The sequence below is a fragment of the Aspergillus pseudonomiae genome (genome assembly GCF_009193645.1).
Source record: "Aspergillus pseudonomiae strain CBS 119388 unplaced genomic scaffold BDV37scaffold_131, whole genome shotgun sequence".
Lineage (NCBI taxonomy): Eukaryota > Fungi > Ascomycota > Eurotiomycetes > Eurotiales > Aspergillaceae > Aspergillus > Aspergillus pseudonomiae.
The window spans coordinates 62,893-88,463 of record NW_022476123.1 but is presented as its reverse complement, the minus strand read 5'-3'; the positions used below and the strand labels follow the sequence as shown (position 1 = coordinate 88,463).

Sequence of the window (25,571 nt, the reverse complement as noted above, 5' to 3'; positions counted from 1 at the left end):
TAATGGTGGTGTGGTAGATAGTTGAAGAAAGTACAATTTTTTGACGCGTCGGCGGAAACGCGCTAGTGTAGTCAGACTTTTGACCCCCCATGTATTATAAAAAGGCTGGCAAATAATGTAATGAGAACTTTATCACGTCTGCGTCTTTAAGAAATATTCAATATCAATGGTTATACGACCTTCTCCAGGAGGGTAAGAGGAAGTTGTTTGTAGTCTGGACTCCACGCAGTTAAAGACATCACACGAAGGCAGAAGACTTGGACCTTGATCGATGGAACCATGTAATGACACTCTTTCTCAACTGTCTATTCCTTCACCTTTTTGTTGCAGACAATCTGTCGTATGGTGTATCCACAACGCCCTCTACATTTACATTAGACGTAGGTCATGAATGTGATATGGATAGCAGGTAGTTTTCCATACTTCATGCCCCACGTCTGTTACATCTAGCTAGTATACGTAGACCTTACAGTTAAAGGAAATCTTGAAGAGATTCAAGTCTAAAAGCCGGAGAGAATGATCTGCTAGCTTCATATATTTATAGATGGCTGCAGAGATAGGGTCTATTAGGGCGGTGGTATCACAATTGTGGCACGAGGCATAAAAGTCCCATTTGATATTGTCAAGAGTACCATTAGCGCAAACACAGCTACCCTAATTGAAGATAGATAAGTATTTCAGACTGAACTGCGAATGCTACTTTACTATTCTATAGTTTACTTGAGTTTATCCGAGGTTCAGAACTTGCACTCCGTGCCCACCATCGCGTTCACGTTGGCCTACATGTAACCAGGCTAAATAAGACAAGCTACAGTACTAATAAGACAGAAAATAGCATAACGTCTTCCTCTTATGGGCCGCAATATGGCATTCATAGGGCAATAATAGACAATATCATGATGTCAATTAGTTAAGGAACTGACCTTACTATGTATTTAGCCCGGGACTTTCAAGTTCCGGCGTCTATGCAGTTATGGCAAAGCTGACAAGGGTTTAAAAAACATGTCACATTTGAGGTGTTCATAAACCCTCCATTCTAGTAGCACTATATGCCGGTATTGGTGCTGGACGAGGTTGGCCAGGCCTGTCGACGGTTAGCGCGAATGGTAGAATCGCATATCGCATCAGTTAAGACAACGGTCAGATCACTACTAGCTCGAGGCGGGGACCCTTGTGTTGAATTACCCTCCTGGAGATCATCAACTGACGTGTCCGACTGCCAGTCAATCGGAGCCACAGTCTGATGGCGCGCGATGTTCTGTGCTAGTTCCCGCAGCATCGCATCATACGGGATTCAAAATATTCAGCAGGAACCCTGACAGTGCGCAGGCTAATGGCGTCGGCTCAGCCAGTGTCCACAACCCCAATGCAAACACCATCCGCGTCTGTAAGTCTTGCAAGCAACGCCCATAGCACAGCCATGTAGAAGTTGTATAGGGTAGTCTGAGATCGCTTGCGCCGAGTTAGACCGCTCTTTACCACAAGCACATCCTTGCAGAGGTGCATCATGCATGTCCCAGACATTTAGGTACAGTTACAGCACCGAAGCACACCGCAACTGGAAGGAATTCTCTACATAGGGACTAGTATACTCAAACTAGCGCTCAATATTGAAACCAAGCGTCATCCAAAAGCGGGTTCACCGACCATATCAGTGGGAATCTCTCAGTAAACCTGACTTTTGCACACGGGCATAAATTCCCCCAGCTGAAGACAACCAACCTGAGTGTGGCACCACTAACTCACGATTCTTGAGTTCTTGCTCAACGTAGAACAGACCATGCAGTGATAGCGCCAATCACCGAAAGGAAAGCAGCCCATCGAGTAAGACCACGCTTAATATGAGATCTCGCCACCGCTTCCATGGCTTTTCCATCATTGATGCGCGGAAATGCGATGTCCTTGGGCACATCCTTGCCAAGTGCCTTGCACAGCGGCTCCCAACCCTCCCTCACATCAAAAAACACCAGACGGTCCTGGGGCACAACTTCCTTTAACCAAGCAATATGACGGTGGTAAAGATTCTCCATCGATACTAGCTCCCCGTATATCTGACGTCGCTGTTTTGGAATGTAGGAAATCCACTCAACGAAATGTCTCATCCCAGGAAGCGGCAGGAGAACAGCCGGAAGGAACCATAACGTCGCCAGGTGGCGGACCTGCGCATAACTCTTCACCCAGGCTTCCGGATCTCGAATGGTACAGATGACTATGGCATCAGGGTACAGTTCTAGAAGTTCTGGGACGAGTTGCGAGCCGGGAACATCGGTGATAGCAGCATATCCATCTAATCTCTCCTCCAGAAGAGTAAGTGCTTTCTCTCGGTCCTGTGGCACTCCGGTCAGGCAGTTCTGCAGGATCTTGATCCATGACTTTATTTCTTCTGGTGGCCCCATCGTCACTTGTGTCCCACCATGATAGACTGGGCCTTCAAGAAGGATATTTAAAGCGCTGCTAAAGGACGCCGTTCCCGTCCGAGAGAGACCAGCCCCGATGACTTGGATCTTTGTTCCATGTTGGGGAGTAGAAGCCTGTTGGCCCATCTTGTGAGGGAGGATATATAGAGGGCTCGAGTCAAGTAGCTAATAGCAAAGGTTACCTCGTGGCGGTTTGGAACAATTCAAGAGGAGGATAGTGTTGGGAAGACAGAAAGCGTGTTTACGGGGGCGTGAAAGGGATTTATGGCTGAGCCAAGCTCTCCAGCATATGCATGTTGGTGAGTGGCGTAGAAGAAATGACGCAAAGTGAAAAAGCGCTTTCTTTTCATGACTGTCCATTCTTGTGCCCGTTGTCCTAGCTACGGAGTATCTGCATAGAGAGTGGTATTATTGCCCTCCCTTGCTGATTAGGGTCCAAGAATCAGCGAATCTATAGGGCTTAACGCTTTTCATGTATTTGCCCCTTACAGTGTCTCTTCCAACGGTCAAGAAGAGTTGGTCTTGTTAACTCGGAAGTAACATAGGATATACAAATCTGTTCTTCCCACAACTAGGGATATTATACAATAAAACGAATAGCAATCAGAAGTACTACTTTACCAGCCTAAAGTAATACACCAGGTGACGGGTTTGCTAAAGAGACAATTCGTCTAATTTAAAGGTGATATCTTTATCACAAGCTACCAATGATCCCTCAAAGGCTTTGACTACAGCTCTCGGTTCTGTACCGCTTGTTACAAATTAGACCCTTGCTAAGTGCTGATGGATGCGATACCCATCATAGTTATAGAGCTCTTGTATCTAATTGTAAAAACTCTCTGTTGATTCTATTATTATTCTGAATCTCTCCGATTGTATATACTTAGCGAAAGGAAATGTATAGTACATTATCGCTACAGAATCTTATTCTAGTTTTAGGAAAGAAGTCTGGGGTAAGCTCCTAAGTCCGGTTGAAAGTTGTCTACATAGCTAGTTGTCTAGTAGAAGCAAGTCTGTCTTTTTCAGGGTTACTCTACTTTGTCTAAGCCAGCCGGAAAGCATGGTTTGATTTGGTAGCCACTGTGCATAGTGATAAAACGTCAAGCCCAGCAGGCTGCAGTTTCCATTTGTGTATGATCACTACGCAAGCTTGTAATGCTCCCCTCAGCCTCACCTCTAAGTGCTTGTCATTATACCGGTCACAGTTTCTCGGAATTGTAATACGTGCTCATGCGGTATTTTGTCTCACCATCGTACTGAGATAGGTCCTGCAGTGCCTGCAAACCCTCTCGTTGAATAGTGGAACGGATCTGCTGGCTGCGAGGGGTAATTCGGCACTCAAACGGGTTGGGCCGCATATTGAGGCCATTCCTATGATACACGGGCAATTAGTCACTACATACTAGTCATCAAGAACACGGATAACCATGGCAGCACTTACGTATAATCAAAGATATCCACAGGAATTTCATTTCCGTGCTGGTCCAGCGCCTTTCGAAATTCGAACCCCCATAGTAATCGTGCAATGGTGATGAACGTCCCCTGCTCAGCGAGACCCTGGCCGCTGCACACTCGCCGTCCCCATCCAAATGTCATGTAGCCCTTTTCGACCGGGAATGGACGATGAACAGGGCTTCCTTCAATATATCGATCCGGATTGAAGCGGTCGGGCTCGGGGAATTCTCGCTCGTGATGGTGAATTGCCCACACATTCCCCTGTACCCAGGTATTTCTAGGAATCAGCCAGCCCTAAGGAGGTCCATCGTATCAGCAACATCTAGACATGAATAGACAGGAGGTCTAAGGAAGCGCATGGTACCTTAAAGCTATCATCCTTAATCGGCGCATGCGGCTGTCCCCCGATAATAGCGACCGACCTCCACCGCAGCACCTCTTTTACAAATGCCTTCACATAGGGCAGGTCAGGTTCATCATCGAACGTCGGACTCCGGTGTGGCCCCACCACCCGGTCAAGCGCTTCCCATGCCCTGGGCAGCGTCTCCGGGAAGGCACAGCAAGCGAGAACAAAAGTAACAAGCGTGGAGCTAGATGTGTCGCTGCCTGCCCCGAACAGATTCCCCGAGAGCGAGGAGATCTCCATTTTGGTAAGGTCATGCTTCGGCGCTTCCTCAAAGAGTTTCTGTGCGTAGCACTGTCTTGCCTCTGGATCACTGGCGACCTCCTCTGCTAGCGCGTAGAAAAAGGGCCTGCCACGTCCTTGTCCATTGCCCAAACCGTGCTTCCAGGGTGCCATCCAGTTGGGGAATTTGGCGAGAACTAGACCTGGTTAACGGATGGCACAGGAAGTAGGATATTTTGATACAAGACTCACAAGGAAACGATTCCATCAACATGGGAAACGACTTCCCCGGCACATTCAGCTCCGCCGCCCGCTGCATCACCGCAATCACCTCCGTGATAATCGGGTCCGTATATGCAGACACACGTCGGCCAAACCCGATTATGGAGACTACACTCGTCGCGTACCTCTCGAAATGGCTCACATACTCCTTGGGTTCGCGCAGGAGGTCCAAAGCAACGACCTTGCTCTCATCGTTCTGGAACCCGCGGTAGTTGCGCACTTGCTGTAGCCCAACCCCCATATGTGTTAGCTTCCTGTGCAGCCGCCACCGATCTCCATAGTACATGTTGACCATATTAGACTGGCCAGCGCCGAGCTCGCTAAAGACGACCATCCGTGGGCGGGAGGCGTAGATCGCGGCTCGCTTGTTGAGGAGTTCGTTGGCTGCCCAGGCGTCGCAGATCCAGATGGTTGGTCGCCGGCCTGTCCAGAACGTGATCAGGGGTGTGTTGTATTCCCTTGCCAGGTTTTCGAAGTAGATCCATGGTTTTTGGTCGGGAAGGAGATGTGTATTTCCGATTAAGGGTAGCGGAAATGGGCCTGGTGGCTGTAGCCAATTGTTAGCGCTGCTATTAGGCTATTATTTATCTGATACTGGCGGGCGCTTGCCATTCGGAAATGGAGATATATCATATATCCATAGTCTACGATCAAGACCAGTCCCAGAATTACCATTACCAGCGGTAATGCTGTGGTGAGAGTTACTTTGCTCCATCCAGGTTGGCTGAGCATGTACTCACCCTGGATGAGAGCAAAGAGTTGCTCTAGCCTTTCGACTATCATGGTTCTTCAGCGGTGATGTGGGAATAGAGAGCTACTACGGTAGCTACTTCAACTCGCTATTTACATATATTTACAGTTCCCCACTTCACGCCCCTTCGGATAAGAATATATACCAGGATCGCAATGATAGTCCCCTGCGGGGTATCATCGTCTGAGCTTGTTGTGAAATCGACATGGAGATTGGGTCTGCAAAGTGGCGGCACAAGTGGCGGTAATCCCGCTGCTGAACTTACCCCACATGCTGCACTGCTTGCAGAAGTCTGGGGAAAGGATTGGCATCGTCTCACGTTATAGGTAGCAATTGTGATCACAGAGCTTCCTTGCATTGTTTCTCTGTTATGTTGGGGCTTGCAGTCATAGGGCAAAGTCATCACAATCAGTCATAATACAATGTGTCTATATTCAGGTTAACATGATATCATTGTTTGATTGATGTTCTATCTCGATCAGCCCTAACATATTCCACCCGCTACGGCAGATGTTCGGAGCACATTTGTGGGGTTTGTGGGGTAATTCCAACCGATCTCTGAGAAGAAGGACATTTGCGTGATCTCAAGAAAAGATCCGACTGAGTCATAGATATTCCAAAGACCGCTATTGACGGGACCTCGGAGTCAGACAGGTAGATGACTGTCAAGTTCTCGGCATAGTCTTTTATAGCCGAAGCTGCGAATCGATAGGTGGGGATACACCTTGAAAAAGAAGTGGCGCTGCCCTGGGCCTTGAAGCTGTAACAAATGTTGCAATTATCTCTCGTAAATATAGTAAAGGCTTGCCTTGCTGAACCATCATGGCAGAGCTTAGTATATCCACGACAACATTATGGCAGAACCGAAAATGTCTGTTCCTCTGCTCTCTGGTCTCGATGGCCAACCTGCAATATGGATTTGACCTGGCTGCCATCGGATCTCTCCAGGCCATGCCGGGCTTCCTCAAAGTATTTGGATACCCAGACCCAGGCTCTGAAACAGGATACGCAATTGACGTGAGATTATATCTCTTTCACAACAACACACATGCACACACTAACGGACCACCAATGCATATAGAGCACAGTCCAACAGCTGATAACGTCTCTCCTCACCCTGGGCTCCTTCGTCTCTTCACTGGTAGCAGGCTTCTTCTCGGCCTACCTAGGTCGCCGGCATGCCCTGTGGCTCGCGTGCATCGTCAACGCCATCGCATGCGCAATCCAAATAGGCGCCCCTTCCGCAGGACCGCTATACGTGGGACGACTACTACTAGGATTCGCGAATGGATTCCTGGTTACATTCTCCAACATCTACACTGCCGAGGCATCGCCAGCCCATCTGCGTGGCGTGATGGTTGCTCTATTCGCGTACTGGGTGAACATCGGCAGCATTCTGGGTGCCGCGGTGGATAACAAGACCAAGGAGAGGATGGATCGCCTTTCATATCGGATTCCCTTGGCTTGCCTCTACATCGTCCCTACGTTCCTCTCCATGGCGCTGTTCTTCGTCCCCGAGAGTCCACGGTGGCTTCTCCATCGAGGAAAAGTCCCAGCGGCGAGACAAGCACTAGAACAGCTTCGCGGCACCAGCTACGCCACCCTCCGTGCATCATCCAGCGATGACGAGATTGCCCCATCTCTCCTCGAACTGGAATGGGCGGAGATGATCAAGGGCGTTGAGGAAGAAAGGCGCGAGCAGGGTACCGTTACAGCGTTGAACATGTTCCGCGGTGAGTTGCACCCCTTCCATCTCGAAAAGAAATGTCCACTCATCTACAAATGTAATGGAATCGACCTCCGCCGCACAATCCTCTGCTACTGCATGATCGGCTGCCAATCCGCGTCCGGCGTGTGGTTCCTCATCGGCTACCAAACCTACTTCTTCAGCGTATCCGGGATCACCAAAGCCTTCGAGTTCTCGATCATGAACACCTGCTTCGGCTTCCTGGGTGTCAACATCGGCATGTACGCCATCCGGAACTGGCTCGGCCGGCGCGCAATCCTCATGCTCGGCGCCGTCGCCTGCGGCCTATGCCAACTCGGAAGCGCCATTGCCGCCACCGTGAGCCCCAACTCTCTGCCCACCGGCCAGGCGCTGGTGGCCTTCACGGCGCTGTTCATGTTCTTCTACAACGGCTGCGTGGGCGCCGCCAGTTACCCCGTCGCGACGGAGCTGGTCCGCTCGAGGTTGCGCGCGTGGACGGTCGGCACGGCCACGTCGTTGGGCTACCTGCTGGCTTGGTTGGTGAACTTCTGTACCCCGTACTTTATCAATCCTGAGCATTTGAATTGGGTGAGTTTGTCTGTCTCTTCTGTTTCTCTCGCTCGTATGTCGGCGTTGAAACTCACACGGATTTGCTATGTAGGGCGCCCGCTACGGCTATATCTGGGCTGGGTCGAACCTGGCCTGTGTCGTCTTCTTCTACTTCTTTATTCCGGAAATGAAGGGTCGCTCGCTGGAGGAGTTGGATGAGATCTTCGCTGCTGGGGTCTCGGCTCGCAGGTTCGCGTCCTATCAGTGTCTTATTGGGGAGGCGGCTAGAATTGATGCTGTCCATGCGGAGGGTCGGAAACATACCTTGGATATGTAGTTTAGAACAGATATGGGAGTATTTTGAATATCTGTGCTATCGTTTATGCTATCAAGATGAACTTTGCCAACCACTGTATTCGATATCTAGTGAATTTTCGTTCACGAAGTATTTGATGGTGGAAATGGCTACTATTGAACTCCTGGAAGAAAGACTATTAACAGGTAAAAGAAACTGTGTACTGTCAGCTAGAAAGAGCCATGGGATAAGATTGGTGTCCTACCTAGGGCTGGTTTGAAGGGCTGAACAGGGAAACGGGCTTTCAGGATGTGAAGAATAGTTAGTAGAATTAGGGTTAAATCAGCGCATATTGCCAGTTCTTGGGTTACAGGTTTTCTAGTATATGCTTAACTCTCCTGAACCCATCTACATATAGACGACCGTGCTACCATCGCTATGTTAGGGAGTTGCTGCGCAAGACAGTATCCTCACTAGACCTATATGCGCATAACCCAACCGCCACGGGGGAGTCAAAAGAGCTAAGCAGCCCGCGTGGGAAACTCCTCCAATTGTTTGTCGTCCAAAACTTGTCAAGTGGGACCTATCAATCAAGACATGGGGTCTGCAGGTGGTTCATTCAGGCTCACGAGAGCTTCATCCCTTACAGCGGCAGAGATGTGAGTGATGTGATGTGTCACTTCATCCCGAATCCTGCAGACGAAGTGCTGGTATTGTAGGCCAATAACACATGGACAAGCTGAAGATCAGAACGAACTGATGCATCTTAAACTTCCCAGAATTATTAATGACATGCGTTGATTGGATAGATGGCAAGACCCAAAGATGATTCGCTCATAGCATAAAGTATCAATGCGTCCATGACACTTCGTACCAACAAAAGTACGCCCATGAACCTGTTTTCCGCCCTATAAATCTCGAAACGCCTATCTTCGATAACCTAGTAAGATTCTTTGCTTTTGGCCTTCCTCTGCGACCGGCAATATTATCTCCTTGCTTCTTGCCTGCGCGAAGCTCTAGACACAGCTGAAAGGAGTGGGACAAAGCCTGTGCCGCCATGGTCTCTATACTTCTACTTCTCACAATTAGCCTTGTTGGGTTATATCTCGTTCGATCTCTCCTCAGCAAAAAACAATCTCTGGGAACTTTACCACCAGGTCCTCCCCGAAAACCAATAATCGGCAATCTAACGGACCTGCCATCCCACGATGTGCGTGATTGGGAATACTGGCTGAAGCACAAAGACCTCTATGGTAGATGCCTCGCATGCAGAATACCTCCTTCTCAAGCGAGGTAGTAACATTGAACAGGTCCGATCAGCTCATTGAGTATCTTCGGCGACAATATCGTCATCCTCAATGACGCCCGCTTCGCACGGGAAATCCTCGAAAAGCGCTCGTCTGTCTGGTCCTCCAGGCCTAGTTGGAACTTCGGTAAAATGTTCGCCTTCATCGCAGCTGACATCCTTGCACTTGGCAATGGCTGACACCAGTCCAGGGCTGGTTGGGGTCAGATTCTAGGCACCTTGGAATACTCCGACCCTTCGTTTAAGGACATGCGGAAAGCCCTAGGCTATGAGATTGGGTCGAAGGCGGCTGTGTCTCGATTCAACGCGGTGCAGGATCTTGAGGTTCGTCGGTTTCTATTTCGTGTCCTGGAGGATCCGGACAACCTCCTTCACCATATACGCAAGTATAGTTTGCACTATCCCGCTTGAGATAAGAAGTGTCTATGCTGACAAAGTCACTAGAGAAGCCGGTGCTATCGTTTTAAAAGTCGCATATGGCTATACGATTGAGCCACATGGGCATGACCCCCTCGTTGACCTCGCGGATGAGGCTATGGCTACTTTCGGGCTGGCAATTCTTCCTGGGACGTGGGCGGTGGATTTCATTCCCATCTGTACGTGGATGGGGGTAACCTTTCTTGGCGATGCTGGAGTTGACTTGAGTATCAGTGAAACATATACCTACATGGTTTCCGGGGGCTCAGTTTGCACGAATGGCCAAGCAGTTCCGAAAGAGTGTTGCGGCTTTCAGTGATGTGCCCTATGCATTTGCGAAACACAAACTGGCTCAGCAAGACTTCGAGCCCTCTTTTCTGGCCGGGTTACTCCAGAAGAATGAGTACCAGCCTGGACACGGGTCGTATGAAGAAACAGTAATAAAGTGGGCAGCTGCGTCCTTCTATGGAGGGGGATCTGATACGGTATACATTCATTTTTGCCCTTCTGCACGTCAACTAACGCTGATTGCTGCCAGACTGTATCCACCATGTCGAGTTTCTTCCTTGTGATGGCGCTCTTCCCTGAGGCGCAACGGAAGGCGCAAGCGGAAATTGATCGTGTTGTAGGGCCAGACCGTCTACCTAGCTTCCAAGATCGCGAGAATCTCCCGTATATTGATGCCATGGTCAAAGAAATCTTGCGGTGGCATCCGGTTCTCCCAATGGGTACCGCGCACACTTCCGTTCAGGACGATAGCTATGAAGGGTATACATTTCCCAAAGGAACTCTCATGGTCCCGAATGTCTGGTGCGTATCGTCCTGTTTGTGACACCTACTCTATGAAGGTCGTTTCAGCCCAATTGTTCAAATGAGGGCCCAATGGAACACGGCCATTTTGTCCTTGGGAGACAGATCAAGTTCCAGAGAGTCATCCACTAACTTCATCCAGGGCTTTTACGCACGACCCCAATACCTACCCAGATCCTCACGCCTTTAAGCCAGAACGCTTCCTAAGATATGAAGGACACGACCCGGAGGCCAATCCGTACTACTTCGTCTTCGGGTTCGGCCGCCGTGTGTGTCCAGGCCGCACACTAGCCGATGCGAACCTGTATATCTCCATTGCTCAATCAGTGGCGGCCTTTACCATCACTAAGCCGATTCAAGATGGCAAGGAGGTCGATCTACGGGCCGAATATCAAGCGGGTGCGATCAGTCACCCGATGTCATACAAGGTTACTATCACGCCGCGTAGCCCGCGGTATGAGGAGCTTATTCGGGCAGTGGAGACGGAGCATCCGTGGGAAACGAGCCATGCCGAGGAACTTAAGGATCTGAGTCGGTAATGCTTGACGTGGGTATTTGAGTTCTTTGAAAGAATAAAGAGTTTTTCTTTGGCTTCTCGTTTCTCATCCTGGAGGTATGGGGAAGACGGTGTCGTTCATGGCTGTCCTTCGGGAACGATATATTGTCCACAGTGTCTCCACTCAAAGACGGATGGTGTTCCATGGTACTAGAGGACATACCACAATCGCAGCCGGTGGCTTGGTAGATTATTTGAGCTACGGAATGAGTATGTATCCAGGGTCGAGGAACAAGAAAGGGCCTAGATGCGGCCACCGGAAGACATACTTTGGCGCAACCCAACCCAGCAAAAGAAGCGTAGCGACATTCAGAAAGAATCCTCCAGAGACGGAGGGAAAAGCTATTGGTGAAAAAAAAGATGGAGATGCGGGGAATTGAACCCCGGACCTTTCACATGCTAAGCGAACATTATACCACTAAACCACATCCCCAATTCGATATAAGAGGCTTCATTAAAGTGTTATATGAGGCATGGTCAACAGTTAGGTCAATTCCGAACCCGCAGACCTGCGCATTCCAGCCAGATTCCAAGAATGCGGTCAACATCCAGAGTTCAGCTAATGCGGCGACCCACGTGGACAGGGAGATCATCTTGTTGAGACATTTGTTCCAGACCGTCCAGTGAGGTATGTGGCGTGATATTCCCGACCGCCTGTTCACGGACAATGGAGAGCGAGTTGGTGATGGGGGCCGAGCATCGCGGAGGAGACTCCGGAAATATATAGTTGTCTGACATGATGCAGGTCGTTACATATCATGTCCCACCAACCCCATAACTTCTCCCGTGTATGTCGGCGGACGACAAGGCAAGTTTACCTTCTGTCAGACCGACTAACTTGCCGGGATTCTCCCGTAGAAGTTTAATTATAGTATCGAGTGGAGTGAGATCATCATCCAAAATGTCACTGCCTGATGTCGTGGCTGTGGAAATTAGACGTATGCAGCTGAGACAGGCAACCGAATTTCAACCCTGAGCGGCCAGGGATTTCCGAGCGCATTTTCCACCGCAGTCGAGATACCTGGCTGATCAATCTGGACGACCGGATTCGAGATGGAGTGGTTGAGCTGTGAGACCTACAGTGACAGCTCACGAGGTGGAGGAGAGCATGCATCGCTCGACGTGCTGTGAAGCCAGAAAACGGAGTCCGTGTCTTAAGGTATGCAGCCCACATTTCAAGGTGGAGACCTGCTGTGGGCACTGTGAGACTGGGCAGGAATGCTGTATGGTCTCACGACGACTCGGGCGCTAAGTGTGCGCCTGACGATGACGATGACGAGGAATGAGTTTTTGCAAAGTGGATTCCTGGTCTGGTGAAATTGAGCGTGGCTGGATATACGATGCAACGACAAGGGTGAGGCTGTTGCGTCCACAAGTCTGAAACGATGGAAAATCAAGTGTATCGGAACCCGCGACCGATAAATACAGGGCGCTAGGCTGAACCGGGGAAGGTTGGTTCAGCTACCACGGTTTTTGCATGCAGGAACACACGATCTCCACTAATCAGGATGAATCCCCAGCCACCCCCAGCCACCCCGATACCCAGCACCTGACCTAGGCCCCCGCCCTGCAACCAATCAGCCTGGCCATCGGGCGTAATAACGTAAGATTGGTAACTGACATACTTTCCATATCGCTCAGATCGGCTTATCGCCAACTCTTGTTTGGTTTCCCCTCCCTTTCTGCATCTTCATCTCATCCTTTCCTCTTCCTCTCCGATCGGGCCTTTGTGTCTTTGGTTTAATCAACTTCCCCCCTGCAGGTGTTAAGCCCCTGTCGTAAAGAAAAAACAAGACTCCGGTGTGGGCGGCCACCATTGGTTTTTCTTCTGTTTGTTATTGTGGCCGTTGGTTGCATAGATCCCTGGTATTATTGTACTACACCTGTCCCCCAAAGTCCGCAAATTGTTTTCGTTGCGACGAATGCGGTGGCTTCCAGTGATATCGCATTCCTTTGATTAATTGCCCTTCGTTCCGCTCGGGCGACTTGTCAATTGACAGTCATTATAACATGGCCTCCAAACCGCCCCGGTTGTCGATGATCAACCATGCTGCCGGCATCTACGCAGATATGTCCGTTGATGGGCCTGCTATCGGAACTCTGGTTCTCGTCGTGGATCGGGCGAAGAACCTTCCCAATAGAAAGACAATGGGGAAGCAAAATCCCTACTGTGCGGCTCGTTTAGGGAAAGAAGCGAAGAAAACCGACACTGACTTGCGAGGGGGCCAAACGCCGAGATGGTACGCGCCCAAAACTTCCTTTGTTTGATCTCAGTCTCGTCTCTCTCTCTTCTCTTCCGAACCACCTGGTCTCGACCAGCGCGTGTTGACATTTTCTAGGGATCAAGAACTTCGATTTACCGTACATGAGTCACCCGACTATTTCAGACTCAAGGTAACCATATTCAACGACGACAAAAGAACCGACCTCATCGGGGAGACCTGGATTGATCTGAAAGACTTGATCATCCCCGGGGGTAGCCAGAGTGATCACTGGCATCCATTGCAGTTTCGTGGCAAGTATGCCGGTGAAGTTCGTATCGAGATGACTTACTACGACACTAGGCCAGAAGATGAGGCAGTGATTGAACGACGGACACAAGCCGTGGAGAAGGTCAATGTCCACGGCAAACCGAGTGCCTCAAGCTCAAGCTTAAACTCAAGATCGAGTCCAGCGCCAATCAGCTCCTCTTCGTCTCTATCAGGACCCCGACAATTGAAAGAGGTCAAGCGACGTCCACTACCCAGTGGTCCTCCGGGTTCAGCTCCGGCACGTCCTGCGCTTCCCGAGAAGATTGCTTCGGCTCCTCCAGCACCTACCCAATCCCCTCCTCGACCGACTCCCGAGCACACTCATTCCACTCCACCCCTCCCAACCCATGATCACTCTCACTCTACGCCATCCCCAGTGGAATATGCACGCCACTCGTCGCGACCTTCCGGGCTTCCGGAGGTCCCCTTTGATGCGCTAGCATATGGTCCACCACCGGGGACAGCCTCGCACCCCGGGAGAACCTATGAAACCCCTGATGATTTCCACCGAGAGTGGAATAATCCACCCCATCAGGCTCCACCTCCCCCGAGGCGTCATCCGCAGGAAGTATCCTACCATTCGTACCGTGAAAGGGCAGACTCGTATGATACGCGCTCTCACGCACGACCGCGGTCTGGATATGGCAATGCACCGCCCCCAGACTTCCGCTCTTCAAGGCATGACCGGCCAACAAGTCGATCAGGACCAGAGATGTATGCGCCTATGTCAGAGGCAACGCCACCACGTCCGAGTAGCCACCACAGCAACCATTATGCATTCGCCTCCCCAGAGCAGTATGTGCCCAATGAAATCGCGCAGGTACAGCAAGTCGCCCGGTACAGGCAACGTTCCCCGGCGAACATCCGCGAGCCTCAGGTAGAATATGGATCCCACCCGGTGGAAACGGAACCTCGGTATCGCCCGCATAGCAACTCCCTGGTGAAAGAAACCAGCCCCATCCGCCCCCCTAGTAGTCGTGAAAACCTGCCGGCAGAGTATGCAACGATGCAGCCCCGGGTGGAAGACGAAGAAGAGGAGGGCCCTCCACCTCCGCCTCCGGTTCATCGGTCCGGCCTGGTGCAGACCAGTCAGCAGTTAGTACCGTCACCAACCCCATCGTACCAAGCTTACTCGCCAGAGTTTGCAACTCCTCGGACCTCCCAAGAAATCAACATGTCGCAGCCGTCGCACATGCTGTCCGACGGGGGCCGGATGCAGGACCTCCCTCCACATACGAACGGCCCGCCCGTGCCCCCCAGTCTAGTCGCCGGGTTTGATCCCGCCATTGCAGAGGCCGAGTCGGACCGCGCGGAAAATGAACGGCGCCAGAGCCGAAGACGCAGTGAGCTGATCGAAGAGATCATCATGCCGCTCGAGTCGACGTCCATGATTGTGCCGTACCCCGTCGAACCTTCCCCGCCGATCATGGACGACCGCCGTTCGCTGATCAGCAGAGGATCAGCCCATTCATCAGCCCATTCATCAGAGACTCGTCTCGTTCCTCGCCGGAAATCGGTCAGTCCCCGGCCACCACCCCTCGGCGAGCGGGAGGCTTCTCAAATCCCCTTCTCTCCGGATTCGTTTGACGCCTTCAATCCAAATGCAGCTCGCGCGGCGGTCCTCCGGGACCCAGCGCCGGCATATGAAACACCCGCTGAGGCGATGGACGCCGCCCGACGGTCCGAGAGGGAAGCCGCGCGGGACCCGGGCCCGATCATCGGTGATGATGGTCGAGAGATCGATCCCTCTGACCACCTCCCGACCGATACATGGGCTCCGGAGCCAGAACGGAAGACCAAGAAATCCGGGGTGGTAGTCCGCTTCAAGAATGTCCCACGAAAGAGGAGCCCCGCACCACCGCCTGTTAGGGAATATGCACCACGCTCCCGGCCCTTGGTGGATGGAGGATATAGACGTCCCCAATCATACGTGGCGGATCCGGCTGTTCGAACCTCACCTGGGGAGAACCGTGGTCGCGCACTCTCTCCTTACAGACATGGGCGGACAATGAGTTCCCCGAACACAGCCCCTTCTCACCGAACGTCTGTCTCCCCATCTCCGCGCGGTCACTCCCCGTCAAGCTTGTACGCCCCAGTCAACACCGGCCCGCCCATTCCAGCCAAGGTGCCGATTGCCCAACCAATGAACCAGAACTACCCGGTGATGGGTGGTAACGGGACTCCCCAGGGCTATCCTGTGGCGGGTGGTCACCAGGGAATGGACGCGCTGAGTCGAGAGTTGAATACCATCGACATTGGGTCCGTGGGGTGCAACAACCAACGGGCACTGAGGAGATACGTCCCCAAACTGCCTGCGGGATATGCCGCGTGAATTCGGCCCATGACGTGATGAACTTTTCCCTTTCTCTTTTTTTTTTTTTTTGTTTATTTAGTTATTTTGGCCTCTAAGACTGCATGGAGAATGAAAAATGTACGAATGTGGTTTCTGGGAATCTTTTTTTTTCGGGCGGCGTTCAGGTTTATTATACACTAAGATATCTATACATACGCAGATTGCTATTTGGCACCGGTTAGGGTGGTGATATGAGGTAGAGCATGATCACGAATATAAAAGACGATTCGCATTGCATTGGATTACTTCAAAGACCGAATCCCTGGTCCATTCATCTCTGATTTCGCCATGCCCACCTATCACCTCCAGGAATCTACAAAACCTCACCAAGACCAACAACCCAACAGTGAAGAAAAAGAAGATCCCCCTTTGTCTCCAACCCACCCACCAGAATGCCTATGCCTCCCCAACCAGGCACCAATATAACCTCCTCTCTCCAATGAAAACACCACACCCACGCACAATTCGCCACATAAAAACCCCCATATATAAGCGTAAAAAGAAAGAACCCTCCCATCATCCCATATCCCCCCCTAACAAAGCCATCCATCCCAACCCCTAAAACAACTAAAGACAATCCACCCCCTTAACAGAAAGAAAGAAAGAAGAAGAAGAAGAAGAAAAGAAAAACATGCACCAGAAAGAAATCCAAGAACAACAACCTCCCCCACCCTGCGAATTCACAAACCCCTGTCCAGCAATCGACGACGAGAAGGATAACAACCCGCGCCGGAAAGTCATCTCGCATATCTTTGGCCGCAATAAGTATGCCACGAAGCGGTTCCCGGACCATGTCTGGGTGCATTACTGTCGACAGCATTACCAGCGTGCGCGGTATCGGGTCGAGTGGCCGGTTACGCAGTGCGAGTTGTTGATGGTTGTGCTTGGGCGCATGGAGAGGTGGGGTGGGGTGTCGGGGTGGGAGGTTGTGTTGAGGAAGAGGGAGGTGCAGCGGTTGAAAGGGGAGGATGGAGGAGGAGAGGAGGTTATTACTGCTACTACTACTACTGGTGCTGGGGGGAGGCATTCGTCGTCGTCTGCCTTTTCTGGGCTTACTCCTGTGCAGGGCCAATGTGGCAGACGCAGGAAACCGACCATTGTGGCTTCGCCTGTGGCCGATTGGCTTCTGAGGGAAGTTGGTCGGGATAAGTCTTTCGCGGATTTGCGCGACCTGGTCCGTCGGGTGCGCGAGGATATGGATTCTCTGCGCGGACGGGGCGTGCCGGCTCGTCGGATCGTGTTTCCGGATATTGAGCTTTTACCAACGTTTCAGTCTTGGGTTCTGGCGCCGGTGACGAAGGGGCGGAGGGTGAGGAGGGATGCAGGTAGAGGGAAGAAGGGTGGCAATGGGAAGAAGGGTTCTAGGGTTAATGGGAAGGGGGCCGTGAAGAGGGTTCATGGGTGAGATTGATCGAACAACCTTTTCTTTTCATTTTGAAGTTGAGATGGATTGGAACAACTCGTTAAGTTGCATTCCTGTTGTTTAGTCAGTCCTGGACAGTGTGATGTTGAAGTCAGTCAGTGTCGTCCATTGGACAGAAACTCACGTGTCATAAACATTACTCGTAGACATCTAGTCTGTATGTACATTCAAAAAGAGCGAAAACCACCGGGCTAAAAAGAATGCAGAAGCAGGGGAAAGAAGGGAAGCTGCAGAACAACGCAGAACCGCGAATCAGAGATGCACCACCGTAAACGTATATCGAATCGTGCCACCGTTGGCAAATCGTCTCCAGAAGAACGGAATTAAGAATGGTCAGGAATCAATTCATAGCCACCTTCCGACGGCAGCACGCGACCGGCAATAATCAGGGCGGCCGCACAGAGCAAGCTAATACACCAGCTGATGATGCAATAGACCCAGGACTCGTCCAGTCTCCAGCCGGGGAAAAACCGCGTGTCATGGTCATATAAATACGCCTGAAGCAGAAATGTTTAGCACGCATCACCGTTTTCAGTCAGCCAGATCGACCCAAACCTACCACAATCGACATGCTCGCCGCCTGCACAATGGCCGATAACACGATCAACAAACTAAGAACCTTCCACCCGGATTCCCGCAATCGCTTCCCACCGGACAATATGATCAGGAATGCAACAATACTCATGCCCTCCAAAACGACGGCAAAGGACATAAGGAAGCCCACGGAGCGCCACATGGAACAGAAATAGCGGCCCCGACCACTGCAATCCTCCTGCTGGGGGAAGCTAACGCAGACATCGGTGACTGAGGAACAGCGCCGATGCAGGCCGTATGAATACCAGATCTAGATCGACAAAGGGTTAGCACGCATGCTGATCAAGGCAGGAAGGCAAGGCGAGAAAGTATGAATGGATCCGCACCTCATCGTTCTGATAACTGATCCATTTTGGGACCACAATGGACGATACGGTTAAGCCGAATGCTGCCTTCCCCGTCAGTCTGTCGTCATACCCGTGCGATTGCGACGGGCGCACTCACACGCTAGAAAGACAATCAATGATGCTGTGTAGACAATGGTTTTCGTTAGAAAGCCCGTGTAGTTTCGGTCTTCGCCGCGCGGCACTAGATGGAAATCCATCGTGGGGAAAAGGAAGTATATATATATCTGATATGAATGACGACAGAGGGAGTAAGAGTTGAGCGATCGCGGCGACCGGCCGATCGGGGAGTTTTAATGACAGGTCTCGAGAGTGGATTACGGGGAATTTAATCCACTCAGGCAAGGTAGAGATGTTTCAACTCGGGAGATAAAGGTTGGTACGGTTAGTGGGATAAGTTTAATGTGTCATGAAAGGAGAGAAGGAGAGAGGAAGGGAGAAGTTCTGGTTTCAATGGGCGAGGGAGAGCGATTAAGTTGGGTTCCTGCCTGAGGTATCTCCCCCGACCAGGTGATAACACGCGGAGCTCCAGCTTCTTTTCCAATACTTCAATGAGGACAATGTGTCGACTGTAGAGCTCGGAATTTGATCCTAAAGACCTCCAGTATTCAAGGACAATTGCTGATTTAAAGCTAGACGGTCACGAGAAGAGAAGAAGCGAAATCAAAATGGAACCGAGATTTTTTTTGTGCTTCGGGTCGATAAAAAATCAAGGAAAGGCAAGTATGAAGGGAACAGGTGACCCGGACTCACGATCGTCGCCTTGTTGCATGTTGTACAGTACATACATACATACATACATACTACTAGTAGTACAGAGTACACCCATACCATACCACTGGATGGTATGATGGTATGTGCTGGATGCATGGACTTATTCGACCGTGACAGGAAACTCACCCCCTCAAATCCACCGTCCGGTCACAACTCACCGACAAAATATTGTGTATACCATACCTGGCCAGTTGAGTTTCTTCCAAGACCGATGAGAATCGGGCGGTTGGTCTGATACGCAGGGTTGCATACGAGAAAATCCCTCAGGATCGGTCCAAGCGCCCCCCGCTTTGAACGGTAAGATATCAACTCTAATTCCTTAGTCCCCATCGACTAGTCGTGTCATATCACCCAAGCTCTGGCCAGCAATGGTGCTGAGACTGTCGTGACTAAAGCAGGCCATTCTGTCGCGAAATACGGGTCGAATCCGTGAATGGTACTAACCTGTATCCATCTTCGTCTCCCGCATATTTTATATCATGTACAAAACGCGTGCGCGTTGACGTCACGTTACATGGACAGTCATATTATGAGAACTCATGCTGTGAGGTTTAGGAGGGGGTGCGGGAAGCAATGACTAGTAGTAATTCAACCCTCCTGCATATTTCACGATGGGTGGTGTCTAGGATCGTAAAGTTCCATGCATGATAGGAGTACTAACCAACGTCAAGGGAGCCATGAACGAGATTCGCGGATTCATTCCGATGGGAGACGGTGTACGTCCTCCCGGGTTATCTAGCAACGACGACTAACTAGGTAGTGACATCAAAAATAATGGGGGATAAAGGAAGCAAAGAGAAGAGCCCGCAGGAACAAAGACGACAAAGACACATCAAAGTAATCTACAGTCAACGGCGACCTGCAAATCCAGCTGCAAAAATAGTGGTCGAAACTTGATCATGGTACTTATACAACGAACACGGCAAATGCAAGTGAAAGGGCACCCACCAGGGACATGTGTGACAGAGAGCTCAAATCAATTCTTCATTTCATAAGAAACATATGGAAATAGAACAGAAAAACAAAGAAAAAAAAATTAAGGGCAAGCGACTGGGGAGGAACGCCAAACCTGCCATGCAATCCGTTGCGCCAAACCTCACTCCTCGCGACCCCGCTGGATCATCGCACGGAAGTCATCATTGCTCTTTTTCGTCTTTCCCCCTTCCACGGAGGGGGCGCTGTCGGTCGTCATCATTGTCGTCGTCGTCATCGTTTTCTCTCCGTTGTGCTCTCCACGAGGGACGGCGCGTTTCACCCCGAGACCTCCCCGCCGGCCACCCCGCGAACCCGGTTGTTGTGGTCGCTTGATCGGCCCCGCGGCCTGGAGGAATGCCCCTTGCTTCTCCTTCGGCTTGCTGGGTGGTGGTATGCGACCGTCCTTATTCTCAGCGGACTGTTTCAGCATCTCCGGTACGGTGCCCACATGCAACTTACGCCCCGGCGCGATCTCCTGGCCCTCGAGCTCCAAAGAAGCCCGACCGGCATGATTGACATCGGCAAACTCCACAATGGCCCCCTGGTGATCCGGCCGTAAGACAATCTTGATCAATTTGCCGTACGGCTCCACCAGGGCCCGAATGCGCGCGTCGTTCACCGTGTCGGGAATATTCATCAGTCCCAAGCTACGGGCAGCCCGTTCACTGCTAGGGGTGTCCGCATCGGCTGATGCTTTACTCCCGTTTACCTCAGCTGCAGGGGACTGAGATTTCCCAACGTGAGATACGATGGTGGTCGCGCTTCGCTTAGTGCTCTGGGGAGCGGAGATCTTCACGTGCAGGGTTCGCAAGCGATACTCTTGCCCGTCCATAGTCAGCGCGGCAGTGGCTTCCTCTTTAGTGGAAAAGACAACATAACCGAAGCCCTTACTGCCACCGTCGACCTTCCTCGGCAGACGGACCAACTCCACGGTCCCATACTTCGAGAAGAGCTCCTTGAGATCAGGCTCACTGGCCTTGAAATCTACATTCGACACGTGGATCTCCCGTCCTTCGTAGATAGGACCATGCCGGTCCTGTTTCCGAGAAGGATCCGAGATCTTGGCCGTTAGCATTAGACCTTTACCAACCGTAGTCCCATCCAACCTCGTGGCCCTATGCGCTGCCTCTGAAGTCTTGAATTGCACGTAACAGAAGCGCCGATGCGTATTATATTTCAGAGATGGGAAGCGAACATCGATGATCTCGCCATACTGCCAAATGTCAGTAATGCCTTAGGGCAACGAGGTAGAAAAAGAGAGATGCAAACAAACTCACCTCACGGAACAGGCCGCGAATGTAGTTTTCGTCTGCCTCCGGGGGAAAGTTGGTGACGAATAATGTCGAGCAAGTCCCAATCTGCACTTCAATGGTACTATCATCCAATGATTTCTGGTCGCGTGTTTGCGCCACAAGGGCTTCGTCCTTGGAATTAAACTCGATGACCGCGACCTCCGAGTTCCCGTCGCCCGAAAACATCTTGACGCTGTTTATCGTACCGCACTGCCATGCTACCAATTAGCTGCAAGTCTATCAGAGGGAAGGTCAAGAAGCACAACGTACATGACGGAAAAATTGTCGAACTTTATGCTCGGTAATCTGATGGGGTAAGTTCTTCACCACCACCATCGCATTTTCCCGGTCTCGCTGAAGGGCCGCTGGCTCTGCTTCCGCAGCCGATGCTTCCTCTTCCCCGCGAGCCTTTTTCGTAGGCAACCCATTTACATTAGCTTCCTCCTCCTCCCGTTTCCTCTTTTCAGGGTGCGCAGCTTGTTCGGTTGATGCGGGTTGTTGTGCTTGCTGTGCGGCCAGTTCTGTTGCGTCACGTTCTCGCCGAGCCGTGATGGCCCGCATGGCCTTCCTAGTTTCCAAAATGGCCAGCTGCAATTCATCGGAGTCCTCGTAATCCTCACAATGGGCGATATAGGTTTGCATGATTTTCTCGGGCCAGTCCAGGTCCGTCCGCTTGATAGCTTGTTTCAATACGGCGGTCGCAAAGCTGGGGTTAGGGGTCCGGCGCGCGGCATCCACAGTGGCTTCGCCTTGCACGAACTTGCTCCATGAGATCAATTCCCATTCGTAGTACGTAAGCCAGAACTCGTAGCTGTTGCCTCGCCGGCCCATCAGACCCTTGAAGGTTTCCCGCGCACTATCCCAGCTGCCACTTTCACTAAGATAACGAATGTAGATGCGCTCGAGGCGAAACAAGGGATCGCCTTGATAAGACCGACCGTACTTCTTCTCCCCGAGCTCTTGAACACTTTCGATGGCAGAGCGGATGCCGACTTCTGCGACGTCGAGATCTTCATCGGTGGAGTCCGACATGAAAGCCCTCCGACGCAGGTAGCTGCACCAGGCCGTATGTACCTTGAGAACCTCCTCCATGCCGGCCACGTCGAGGAGACCAGTGCTGGTGGCCTTGTGTTTAATGTCGGCAATCTTGGAGAAGGACTGTCCCTCCCGTTCTGAGCTGAGTAAATACTGAGACCAAAGGGTACCGGAGCATGGGCAGTGCCGAGTTGCCCGTTCCAGGGTAGAAATCGTCGTGGTGTTCGCATTACCATGCATGGATTCATCGATGAGGAACATAACAAAGTCCTCCCACATGTTGGCGTCGGTCGGGAATCGAAGCACTGCACGCTGATAGACAGCGTTGACCAACTCGAAGTTGGAATGACGGTTGCGATGATTGCTGCTGACTTCCCAGTCAATGTATTCAGTGAAGATGGTCCACTCCTGGGTGAGGTCGCCCGACTCGGCGGCATTGCGGAGTCGGATTTCAAACTCCTCGCGAGCGGAGTACTGTTCTTTGCAAGCCGTTGCATATCGGCCTGCAGTGTCTGCCATGATAGTTTCGTAATTGGCGTTATAATAGGTGGAAACAAAACCCGAGAACGTCTGGAAAGTCTGATCCCAGGTGGCATGAGGGGTTTGCAGTCTGATGTCGAATAGATTCCGCACATGGCCAATTTTCTCCTGACTAGGGTTGCGGGTGATGTCCTGCATCTGCAGATCGAGCAGCCGATCCCAGACCAGATGGCTATCGGGAGTCCTCCACCGAGTCGCTTCGGCGCCCCTCTGCCAGACATCGAGAACCGACTGCCAGGAGAAAACCTCGCGACCGATCATGCGATCCTCTTCCGTCCACTGATGCTGACCCCCCTCGCCGTGCGCAGAGTTATAGAGATAAAGAACCCATTCCCCGTAGATACTCCAAAGCTTCGTACTACCGTACTCTTCCTCCACCGACCGCTGGCAGAGCTCCATCACTGCAATGCGCTCATCCACGGTTTGTGCGAGCATGCTTTCATCCTGTATCCACTCTGCCCAGAGGTCTTCCCCCATGGCAAACAGCTTGTCCATCTCTTCGCGAGCGGTTCGCATATCCTTGAGCAGGTCATATTTCCGCGGATCGCCGTGAAGCTCGGGGTTGTTCGGTGGGTATACATGGTTCACGAATCCCGCATGGAGTAGTCGAACGAAGTTTACATGCGCGTCGTAAGACTGAGGGTTTTCTTGAATTTGAGCAAAAAGCTCGGTTGCCAGCCGCTGTGCATTCGGAACCAACGATGTATCCATATAGTTTCTGCGGGCGGCCTCCCTGGGGCCATCCGACATGGCTATATCGAATGACGATCGTGGCGTCGGTGTATTGTGGGCGACCGAACTGACGTGGGGATACATCGTCGAGGGAGAGAGTTGAGACTCGTACGATTCGGTGCTTCTGAGAAGCGGGGCATTCGAGCGCTGGGGTTGGTGATGCTGCATGGAAGCCAAATCGGCGAGCGTGTCCATTCCAGGGGTCGAGGGCTGTCTAGGAGGAGGTAAGTCTGTCACTGGAGGAGTCCCGCTTCCACTACCCCCGTTGGGACCGACTGTCGGGCTTATCGCTGGCGGCGACGGTTCTGAGACATGCGGCGGCGCAAAAACGTGCTGCGCGAGCGGAGATGAGGTCATGCCCTGTCTGGTTTGGCCGGCGCGATTCTTGCGCAGAGGTTTTGGAGGTGGTCCCGTGGACGGGATGGATGTGTTACTGACAGATGTTGGGGCCGCCGACGGCGAAGACCGCCCCGATTGGGAATTAGACTCCTGCGGCGAGAGGAGTGAATTGATGTCCATCATCGGATTTGATATGGATTTGAAGACGGGGGAAGAAGAATCAGTTGCTTCTGAGGCACTGGGGAAAGTGGGACCCAGAAGCTGACAAAAAGAGAAGTCACCAAATCAAAGAATAGCCTGAAGTCGCCTCATCAACGAGTCCATTCCTGCCCCGGCCACAGCCTGTCTAGACTCTGGAACCGGACAGTGACAATTTCTTTCTGGCGGAAGGGGGGGGGGGTGGGGGGGGGGGGGGGGGGGGGGGGGGGGGGGGGGGGGGGGGGGGTGGTAAACTCAACCACAATAGGCTGCGCAAAACAAGGAGCTAAGAGTCGATTGAGAATGAAGGGAAAAATTTTTTTTTTTTTTCTTCTTTTCTTCTTCCGTTATCAGTGGTTTCAGATAAATTTCTTTTCTTCTTTCAAGCCTTTGTCCTCTTTCTTTTGACACCAGAAGCTCGGGTGGTCCGGGCGCTGACGAATTGATAGAGTGAGGCGCTTCGGGTCGAATAGTGAGACGACCGGGGAGAGAGAATGAGACAGAAGGGGGGTTAGAAACAAGCTATTGAAGGATGGAACGATTCAGCCCGACCATCAAAAGGGAGACAGCTAAGGAACAAGCTGGTGAGCGGCGCGATGCAAAGAATGGAAAAGGCGGAAAGAGTGAATGGGGAAATGCCGCAATGAACCTACAGGTGTAAAAAAAAATAAAAATAAAATACAATAAGAAAGCGTGAGAGCAACACGCTGTACCCTGAAGGACTAAAGGGGAAGAAAAAGAAAACCGAGTCACGGGAAAACGAGGAAATGAAGACGATGAGGGTCGTCGCTGGATCGACACACGGTGGAGATGGGTAAGAGGTAAGAGACTGCTCGAGTCTTCAGTTGAAGGAGGGAAAAGGCAAGAGAGCTCGGCATGTAGAAAAAAAAAATAGCTGAGAGAGAACAAACAGCACAGCACAGTAACAGCTCAACCTGCAAACCGCTCCGTATGGTAAACCTCCCTCTTTCTTTCTCTCTCTCTCTCTCTCCTCCCCTCCACCACGGGGAATTTCCTTTCTACCAACTACATGACTACAAACTACTCGAACCACCACAACGAGAAAGAACACATAAAAATAAAAATAAAGCGGCCAATACAGAGTACAACCGGGGCAGATGGGAATAGCAAATCTCACCGGCCCTGATATTTATGACGAAAGAAAACCGCCGTGCCTCCAATCGGACGATGGGGTTGATTGTCTGCAGTGATCTGTAACTTGGCCCCTAGCGAGACTCTTGTCGATCGAACTGATGACGGTGTAACGGGA

At 51.5% G+C, this 25,571-nt stretch overlaps 9 protein-coding genes and 1 non-coding gene across 10 annotated transcripts; 4 read left to right on the top strand and 6 right to left on the bottom strand.

The window, feature by feature from the left end:
* Positions 1 to 1,657: 1,657 nt before the first annotated feature.
* BDV37DRAFT_291435 (sulfotransferase family protein) lies at positions 1,658 to 2,651 on the bottom strand. Its single transcript, XM_032088940.1, has one exon. It carries the CDS (start codon positions 2,541 to 2,543, stop codon positions 1,764 to 1,766), a length of 780 nt encoding a protein of 259 aa, XP_031935411.1. The 5' UTR covers positions 2,544 to 2,651; the 3' UTR covers positions 1,658 to 1,763.
* Positions 2,652 to 3,424: 773 nt separating this feature from the next.
* On the bottom strand, positions 3,425 to 5,562 carry BDV37DRAFT_291431 (cytochrome P450; the record flags this gene model as incomplete). Its single annotated transcript, XM_032088939.1, has 5 exons — positions 3,425 to 3,788; positions 3,859 to 4,166; positions 4,237 to 4,700; positions 4,750 to 5,326; positions 5,389 to 5,562. The coding sequence occupies 5 exons, from the start codon at positions 5,560 to 5,562 to the stop codon at positions 3,617 to 3,619; spliced, it is 1,695 nt and encodes a 564-aa protein (XP_031935410.1). The 3' UTR covers positions 3,425 to 3,616.
* Positions 5,563 to 6,352: 790 nt separating this feature from the next.
* On the top strand, positions 6,353 to 8,124 carry BDV37DRAFT_291430 (general substrate transporter; the record flags this gene model as incomplete). Its single annotated transcript, XM_032088938.1, has 3 exons — positions 6,353 to 6,547; positions 6,612 to 7,826; positions 7,900 to 8,124. The coding sequence occupies 3 exons, from the start codon at positions 6,353 to 6,355 to the stop codon at positions 8,122 to 8,124; spliced, it is 1,635 nt and encodes a 544-aa protein (XP_031935409.1).
* A 1,015-nt stretch (positions 8,125 to 9,139) lies between these two features.
* Positions 9,140 to 11,813, top strand: BDV37DRAFT_291428 (cytochrome P450; the record flags this gene model as incomplete). Its single annotated transcript, XM_032088937.1, has 7 exons — positions 9,140 to 9,335; positions 9,393 to 9,522; positions 9,580 to 9,774; positions 9,833 to 9,984; positions 10,040 to 10,290; positions 10,344 to 10,615; positions 10,758 to 11,813. The coding sequence occupies 7 exons, from the start codon at positions 9,140 to 9,142 to the stop codon at positions 11,152 to 11,154; spliced, it is 1,593 nt and encodes a 530-aa protein (XP_031935408.1). The 3' UTR covers positions 11,155 to 11,813.
* On the bottom strand, positions 11,533 to 11,604 carry BDV37DRAFT_t231. The gene has a single exon. It is a non-coding gene; the product is annotated as a tRNA-Ala (tRNA).
* On the bottom strand, positions 11,639 to 11,992 carry BDV37DRAFT_41540 (uncharacterized protein). The gene has a single exon (XM_032090610.1). It carries the CDS (start codon positions 11,907 to 11,909, stop codon positions 11,727 to 11,729), a length of 183 nt encoding a protein of 60 aa, XP_031935407.1. The 5' UTR covers positions 11,910 to 11,992; the 3' UTR covers positions 11,639 to 11,726.
* A 1,189-nt stretch (positions 11,993 to 13,181) lies between these two features.
* Positions 13,182 to 16,298, top strand: BDV37DRAFT_291426 (uncharacterized protein; the record flags this gene model as incomplete). The annotated part of the gene is made up of 2 exons (XM_032088936.1): positions 13,182 to 13,411; positions 13,511 to 16,298. 2 exons carry the CDS (start codon positions 13,182 to 13,184, stop codon positions 16,032 to 16,034), a joined length of 2,754 nt encoding a protein of 917 aa, XP_031935406.1. The 3' UTR covers positions 16,035 to 16,298.
* Positions 16,299 to 16,605: 307 nt separating this feature from the next.
* On the top strand, positions 16,606 to 17,737 carry BDV37DRAFT_41460 (putative pathogenicity factor). The gene has a single exon (XM_032090609.1). It carries the CDS (start codon positions 16,687 to 16,689, stop codon positions 17,458 to 17,460), a length of 774 nt encoding a protein of 257 aa, XP_031935405.1. The 5' UTR covers positions 16,606 to 16,686; the 3' UTR covers positions 17,461 to 17,737.
* Positions 17,738 to 17,801: 64 nt separating this feature from the next.
* BDV37DRAFT_276429 (uncharacterized protein) lies at positions 17,802 to 18,616 on the bottom strand (the record flags this gene model as incomplete). Its single annotated transcript, XM_032085557.1, has 4 exons — positions 17,802 to 17,975; positions 18,038 to 18,322; positions 18,399 to 18,460; positions 18,517 to 18,616. The coding sequence occupies 4 exons, from the start codon at positions 18,614 to 18,616 to the stop codon at positions 17,802 to 17,804; spliced, it is 621 nt and encodes a 206-aa protein (XP_031935404.1).
* Positions 18,617 to 19,786: 1,170 nt separating this feature from the next.
* BDV37DRAFT_41455 (U6 snRNP complex subunit PRP24) lies at positions 19,787 to 24,475 on the bottom strand. The gene is made up of 3 exons (XM_032090608.1): positions 21,728 to 24,475; positions 21,443 to 21,667; positions 19,787 to 21,378 (listed from the first exon to the last, which is right to left on the bottom strand). The coding sequence occupies exons 1-3, from the start codon at positions 24,284 to 24,286 to the stop codon at positions 20,287 to 20,289; spliced, it is 3,876 nt and encodes a 1,291-aa protein (XP_031935403.1). The 5' UTR covers positions 24,287 to 24,475; the 3' UTR covers positions 19,787 to 20,286.
* Between the last annotated feature and the right edge of the window lie 1,096 nt (positions 24,476 to 25,571).

What these genes read in the sequence shown, in the direction of transcription:
- BDV37DRAFT_41460 (XM_032090609.1), top strand. Translation starts at nt 16,687, where the DNA reads ATGCACCAGAAAGAAATCCAAGAACAACAACCTCCCCCACCCTGCGAA.
- BDV37DRAFT_41455 (XM_032090608.1), bottom strand. Translation starts at nt 24,286, where the DNA reads ATGATGGACATCAATTCACTCCTCTCGCCGCAGGAGTCTAATTCCCAA. An exon ending in TTCGACAATTTTTCCGTCAT is followed by an intron (nt 21,668 to 21,727) that starts GTACGTTGTGCT and finishes GTAGCATGGCAG; the next exon opens with TGCGGTACGATAAACAGCGT. An exon ending in TTCGCGGCCTGTTCCGTGAG is followed by an intron (nt 21,379 to 21,442) that starts GTGAGTTTGTTT and finishes GACATTTGGCAG; the next exon opens with TATGGCGAGATCATCGATGT.
- BDV37DRAFT_41540 (XM_032090610.1), bottom strand. Translation starts at nt 11,909, where the DNA reads ATGTCAGACAACTATATATTTCCGGAGTCTCCTCCGCGATGCTCGGCC.
- BDV37DRAFT_291435 (XM_032088940.1), bottom strand. Translation starts at nt 2,543, where the DNA reads ATGGGCCAACAGGCTTCTACTCCCCAACATGGAACAAAGATCCAAGTC.